This window comes from Sinocyclocheilus anshuiensis, unplaced genomic scaffold, assembly GCF_001515605.1.
Source record: "Sinocyclocheilus anshuiensis isolate Anshui unplaced genomic scaffold, SAMN03320099.WGS_v1.1 scaffold126, whole genome shotgun sequence".
In the NCBI taxonomy this organism is placed as follows: Eukaryota; Metazoa; Chordata; class Actinopteri; order Cypriniformes; family Cyprinidae; genus Sinocyclocheilus; species Sinocyclocheilus anshuiensis.
This window is the reverse complement of record NW_015546026.1, coordinates 256,271-263,086: the sequence shown is the minus strand read 5'-3', so window position 1 is coordinate 263,086 and position 6,816 is coordinate 256,271. Positions and strand designations below refer to the sequence as shown.

General features: G+C 39.9%; 1 protein-coding gene across 1 annotated transcript in view; it reads left to right on the top strand.

Moving 5' to 3' along the window:
• Positions 1–6,485, top strand: part of sdr16c5b (short chain dehydrogenase/reductase family 16C, member 5b) — an 8,661-nt gene extending 2,176 nt beyond the window's left edge. Inside the window, exons 3-7 of the mRNA XM_016499746.1 lie at positions 1,484–1,615; positions 1,727–1,826; positions 1,917–2,061; positions 4,842–4,967; positions 5,571–6,485. Of these exons, the coding sequence (XP_016355232.1) occupies positions 1,484–1,615; positions 1,727–1,826; positions 1,917–2,061; positions 4,842–4,967; positions 5,571–5,667 (600 nt within the window). The 3' untranslated portion in view covers positions 5,668–6,485. The remainder of the gene's footprint in view (positions 1–1,483; positions 1,616–1,726; positions 1,827–1,916; positions 2,062–4,841; positions 4,968–5,570) is intronic.
• The last annotated feature ends 331 nt before the right edge of the window (positions 6,486–6,816 follow it).

Genomic DNA, 6,816 nt, shown 5'->3' with positions numbered 1-6,816 from the left:
GAGGCTAGCCTCCCTTCTGATATCAACCAATCATCATAGAGACGTAAATTACGTGATATTAGTTTGAACGTCTTCCGTCTAATAATAATAATAATAATAATAATAATAATAATAATCGGCAGGGATCCTAGACCAATACAATTAGTGTGCCTCCTCTATTTTAAAACCCACGAGCCGCCACTGACTCTCGCTACACAAATACTGAACTTTGTCTTTCAGTAAACACAAATTGGACAGCCAGAGCGAAGGTCGATAATCCATCCACTCGGTTAAACGCTAAATGAATGGAGCAAACCTGTTGTATTAGTGAGCGCTAATCGAAATGAGTGAGGTAAGACAAGTTGTTGAGCATTAATAGACAAAGAGTAAATACTACTGTCAGACTCTGTTCCATGTTTTGTGTGTGTCCTGCTCCCCTTGTGCCTTCCCATGCCCTTATTTGGTTAGTTTCCTGTTCCTGTCCTGATTAGTTTAGTTCATTTGTCCCAGGTGTTTCCCTTGGTTTCATTGCTCCCAGGTGTCCGTGTGTGTCCGTGTGTGTCCGTGTGTGTCCGTGTGTGTCCGTGTGTGTCCGTGTCCCAAGTTCTCCTGTCCACTGTTGTACGTCTTCCTGAGTTCGTCTCCCTTGGTTCCTGTAAATAAAGTCTTCGCCATGGCCTCCAAAACTACCTGATCCGCCATGGCCTCCCGAGTCCCCTGCTCCGCCATGGCACCCGAACGGGTACCACTCTGGAGGCCCACTGTCCCGTGTCTGTCCTGAGGGACCTCCAGAGTGCCCACCCCCCTCCCCATTGGATGTTATATGGCGTGAGGACACGCCTTCCGGAGGGGGGGGCGTTATGTCAGACTCTGTTCCATGTTTTGTGTGTGTCCTGCTCCCCTTGTGCCTTCCCATGCCCTTATTTGGTTAGTTTCCTGTTCCTGTCCTGATTAGTTTAGTTCATTTGTCCCAGGTGTTTCCCTTGATGTTTCATTGCTCCCAGGTGTGTCTCGTCATCCCCTCCTCCTGTGTGTGTATAAAAAGTGTTCCCAGTCCCAAGTTCTCTGTCCGCTGTGAACGTCTTCCTGTGTTCGTCTCCCTTGGTTCCTTGGTGGTTCATGCAAATAAAGTCCTGGCAACATATTCTCCAGCGTCTCCTCGTCCCTCGTGTGTGTGCAACGTGACAACTACATGATAACGTTCGCCTAAATTATTAATTTGTGTCATGTGTGACATCGTACATTTTCTATTGTTGAAAACTTGCTAAACGTATAACCAAATTGCTAAATTTCTTATAATCAAAAAGGTTGAAAAACCACAATGAACTGCTGTGACTAAGTTCTAACTTAGTCGGCAAGGTATGAACACCATATGGCACCGCTTTGATACTGTCAACTTTAGGACAACAGTAATCCCTTAAGTGTTAATTTTTGTTGAGTTTACATTTTGACAGAGTAATAAGATCTTGTGTAATTCATGACTCAATCCCTTTGTTTTATTAAGGTAAAGCGTGAGGTTGGTGATATCACAATTTTGATAAATAATGCAGGAATTGTTACTGGGAAGAAGTTCATGGAATCTCCTGATTCACTCATAGAGAAGTCTATGGAGGTCAATAGTGTGGCACATTTCTGGGTATGTATACCATCCATCCATCCATCTCTCTCTATCTCTATCTCTCTGTCTATTTTTGCCTCTAAATGATGCTAAAACAAAGCATGCATGATAGTCTATATCTCCTCTTAGATGTACAAGGCATTTCTGCCAGCAATGATTGCTGCTAATCATGGCCATTTGGTCAGTATTGCAAGCTCCGCTGGACTTATTGGAGTAAATGGACTGGCAGGTAGATGTTCTAAGTTAACAATGTAAATTTCTCACTTATAAATAAGTACACATTTCAAATGACAATTGTGCTTTTGAATGTTTTGTACAGATTATTGTGCAAGTAAATTTGCTGCAGTTGGCTTTGCTGAGTCTATGGCACTAGAGCTGCTGGCCACGGGCTGTGATGGAGTGAAGACCACCATAGTCTGCCCATTTTTCATTAACACTGGCATGTTTGATGGTGCCAACACAAAGTAAGAAACATACTGTTTCTAAAAAATAAACATAACCTACTTTTCCTGCCTACTTAACCAAACATTTTCTGTATTGCTCAGCACTGTTTTTTTTTTAATGATAAACCTGTGGACATGGCTGCATAATTTATGAATGCCATCTGTGACAATGTAGCATGTACAATCTGCACCAGTACAATGGAGAAGCATGTACATGTACATTTCTTAATTTCTGTCATGACAACTCTCAGAGAGTTTAGCATGGTAATATACATGCCAATGTTTATGTGTTTGGTCTTGGTGAAATAGATCTACTACACTGCTACGGCAGAGCAAGTACTACTGCCAGTACATCCACAGACATTGTGCTGTGAGCACGTAGAAAATACTGCTGCTGCACATATAACATATATGAAATAACCCCCATATGTAACATGCATAAAATTAACCTGTAGCAGATCTATACAGGTGGAGATGGGGAAGGTGGAGGGTTTCTGAGCGTGCTGCAACTGCTACAGCAAGCACTATCCAAGTATTTGAATGTTGAGCAGTAAGCTCATTGGCTGCTTATGTGAAAAGAAACCAATCAACTGCACCATTTGAATGATGATGATGTAATTACATCTGTATAATTGAGTTAGAACATATTGGCCTGCGCCATCTAGAGTTTCATTACAGAACTTCTTTATCCAACTACTTGTATCCAAAGAAGCTTACAAATGAGAAATAAAAAAGAGTTTCATCCTATAGAAAGAATAACATGAGAAGTGCTAAAAATACAAAATCTATAAGAGTACATGCTAGAACAATACGAAATGGTGAGCATAGAGATTTATTTTGAATACAGTTAACATTAACAGGATTATGTCATGTTCTTAATGCAGTTTTTTAAACATTTCTTGAATATTATAAGGGAATCATCTGTCTGTAGGGTTAGTAAGAGCATTCTACCAGTGCAGTGAGGAACAATGTACATGAAATTCATTAATACATGGGAAAGTGATAATGTGTCTTTATGTGGTGGTACCATGAGTCACGGCTCACTTTATAACTGTAGGCTTTTGAAGGGGATGTAAATTTGTATGAGTGGAGGTAAGAGAGTGCAGAGCCAGTGGCTGTTCTGCACACAAACGTCAAACATACAGTGCACTTAAACATGCATTACATTGTTATATAATATGTTGAAAAACATAGAACCAGTTTTATCCAGAGTTTCTGCATATCTGTATGCATTATGCAGTTTTAATTAACTGGATTATGATGAAATAAGAGTAACAGTGAGTTTGCTTGAGAAAGAGACACTCATGTAGGACAGACAGAATATGACAGAGGTCATGTAATTCACCCAGTGCTCTCTAAGATCTGTGAGTGAGTGTGTGTGTTTTTCTCTTATTCTCAACATGGAAGAGTGTTTGTATGTTTGGAATTTATTACTGGTCGAACTGTCTAAGTGGGTCATAACCCAAAGATGGGTTACAGGTCTGTTTGCAGACAATAGGGAAAAAGCAATGCTAAATGCAACTACGAACTATTAACTAAGGTGGGCTGCAGGTGGGTTCAGTGCATGTAAACACTGAAATTCAATGGTCAGTTTTCTCATTCAGCCTATAATCATGTTAATCATTTTGCATATTGTAGGGTCTGTGTAGTTCACTGTATACATTTCATTATTTGATTCTAAGGAGGTTTTTGGTTACTTTTGTAAATTTGTTCAATTCAAATTAAAGGGGTCATATGATGTGATTTAAATTTTTCCTTTCTCTTTGGAGTGTTACAAGCTCTTGGTGCATAAAGAAGATGAGCTGATCTGTGCTGGTCGCTGAGGGAATATATCAACTTAGTGCTGTGGATCGCCGGATCGGCTTTCACTGTGGACTAAGTGGAGTCCAGCCCGGGGTCGTCTCATGTGGTTGCCGCTCCTTCGTCGAATCCGCCGGCTGCGCCATTCTCAACCCCGCCGCCTCTGCTCACTCTAGCCCGGCCTCAGCTCACGCTAAGCCGCGGCTTCCGCTCACGCTAGGCCGCCGTGTTTTTCGTTGTGAAAGCGAAACTACTTTGTTTGGTCTTCCAAAAGAGGACACGACTACAAATCAGTGGTTAAGTTGTATTTACAACACTGTTCCAGAACAGTTTAACCCAAATATCCAGATGTGTGCAGCACATTTTATGAAGGACTGTTTACTGATCCTGGTAGAGTAGACTACAATGCCGGCAGTTCTGACTCACAGTCTGTAAGTACGTTTTCATTTAAAGGATTTGCCACTGATACGCGAGTTTTGGGCAGTGTACCAGTTTGGGCACTGGCCAATCACAGCACACCTCGCTTTTCAGACCGATGAGCTTTGTAAAAATCGACTCGTTTCAAAAAGGCGGGGCATAGAGGAGAAACAATAATGTACAGTATGTGGAAAATAATGTGTTTTTTTAACTTTAAACCGCATAAACACATTTCATTACACCAAATACACAAAATAATGTTCTTTTTAGCAGCATCATATGACCCCTTTAAAACTAAAATGTGTTTAGCAAATAGTGCTACAGTATTATTGGTAACTAAAAGTATTTTCAAATTAGATAACATATCTCATAGATAGACAGAAGGAGCTAGAGAACATGTAGAATGTTTTTGAATGATGTATATGCGAATATTTTGGAACTGAATGTGGGAAGTTAATTGCAGCTTGCGAGTAATATTTGTGCATGTTGGGATGCCTTATTATTCCTGTAGTTCCTCTTATCTGCTTTGTAAATGTCTTAAAAGACGAAGTGCTTATACTGGTGTGTATGTGTGTTTTTTGCAGATGGCCCAGAATCATGCCTATTCTTGAGCCAGAGTATGCGTGTAGGAAAATTGTGGATGCTGTTAGAAGGGAACAGGTTTATGTTTATATGCCTCGAAGCATCTACATTGCCATCATTTTGAAGAAGTAAGTCATGCTGGACCTCAGTGTTAAAGATCTATTTTAATTTCATGTTTATCTATTATACTAACAGCATTTTAAGCCGTTATAAAATATCTGCTATGCTAAAGCTATACAACTTAAAGGGTGGTATCACCGTTGGCACAATTGGGTTTTAATAAAAAATTAGCTATATATATATATATATATATATATATATAATATATATACAGTAAAAAGGTGTTTTTTTCTTATTGTGCTCTGACAATAAACAGGGATAATCTCAGTGCAGGTAACACTGAGAAAGAGTATGCATTGTTCATTTACAACAATGTGAGAATAAAAAGCAAACTTATTTTTTTAACCTCTCTGATCTAGGGTTGTGTTTCACCTGTCTCTTCACAAACAGTATGACCGACACATGCAAGACTACTAAAGTCTTTTTCTCAGTGAAGCCAAAATCTAACGCTGCTTTCTGGTTGATGTGCAAGAGAAATAATTGAGAAATTTAAATAGCTTCATTTGTGTGTGTGTGTGTGTGTGTGTGTGTGTGTGTGTGTGTGTGTGTGTTTTCTTTCAGTTTGCATGTATAACATTTTCCATCTCTGTCTTGCTTTTACTCTGTCACAGTCTTTTACCCACTAAAATGGGTGTGCTGCTTGGTGAATATCTAGGAGCGTTCAACTTTATGGCAAAGTTCAAAGGCCATGGAAAAAAGAGCAAATAATTTCCACCACCAGAGGAATTCAGAACCAACCAGAGGACCAGATGGACAAATCACAGAGAGATGTTTGAGGAAACAAAACCGTGTTCTGCCACAAAATACTAAGAGAGTGAATGGAATAGTTACACATAAAACAAGCATAAAAGCACTTCTGACATTCAGCACTGTTTTAACCATTACAATTAACCAGTTCAAATTTTTTTTTAAATTATTATTATTTTAATAACAGCGATAGAGCCATTTGCACTTAATCTGCACCCAATAAAACATTTTGATGAAGAAAAGCTGTCTCTTTGGCTTTAGAGGTTACATATTGTAGATTTGTTTTTATTTTTTTTTATGTATGTTTGACCAGAACCAAACTACTTTCTAATGACTTATTTAATGACTGACTGATTGTATTATGGAAGCAGTTGACTTGGCTTATTATTATGGCTCCTTAATAAATGTATAATAATAATAATAATATTGGTGTCACAAATCATCTGTTCTACGACTCTTATTTTGTGCATTGTTCATATTTTGTTTTTTTCTTATGTTCATTGCTTTCCATTGTCCCTATGTTCTCAGTTCCCGTGCTTAGTTTCTGTGTCCTTGGTTGCTAGTGTTCCTTTGTTGGTTTCCATAGTTAATCATTTGCTGTGTTTGAAATTGCCCCCTATACCCTCATTCACTATTCCCTACATTAGTTCACTAATATAGTCCACTTGAAGGAGTGAATGAAAACAAGTGAGCAAATTCAGACACTGGAAGGGCTGCCGCCTTTGCATAGTTTATGGTTGCAGTTTATAATCATAACTTATACAACTGGCAGCTCCAGTTTTCTAAAGCTGCAAGGCTCTGGTGAAAAATATTGTATGCCAGGACGTCAGGATGACTAGGCTGTGCCCAGGTCTCCGGAGCCTGCGACGATGCTCAGCTCCATCAACCCTCCATCTGCGCCTTCGGATCCACCAGCTCTGTCTCCATCGGTCGGTCCCCAGATGTTGGCAGCAACACCATCTACATCTAGGCTCCTCGCTCCCTCGATTCCGCCGTGTGTTGTCAGCTCTGGATGCTCTGGGTCTGTGCCATGTGCCAAACACCATCTAAGCTGCCAGGGCATCATCGTCATCCTCCCATCACCATCCCTTCGCCACATCCTGCCATCAT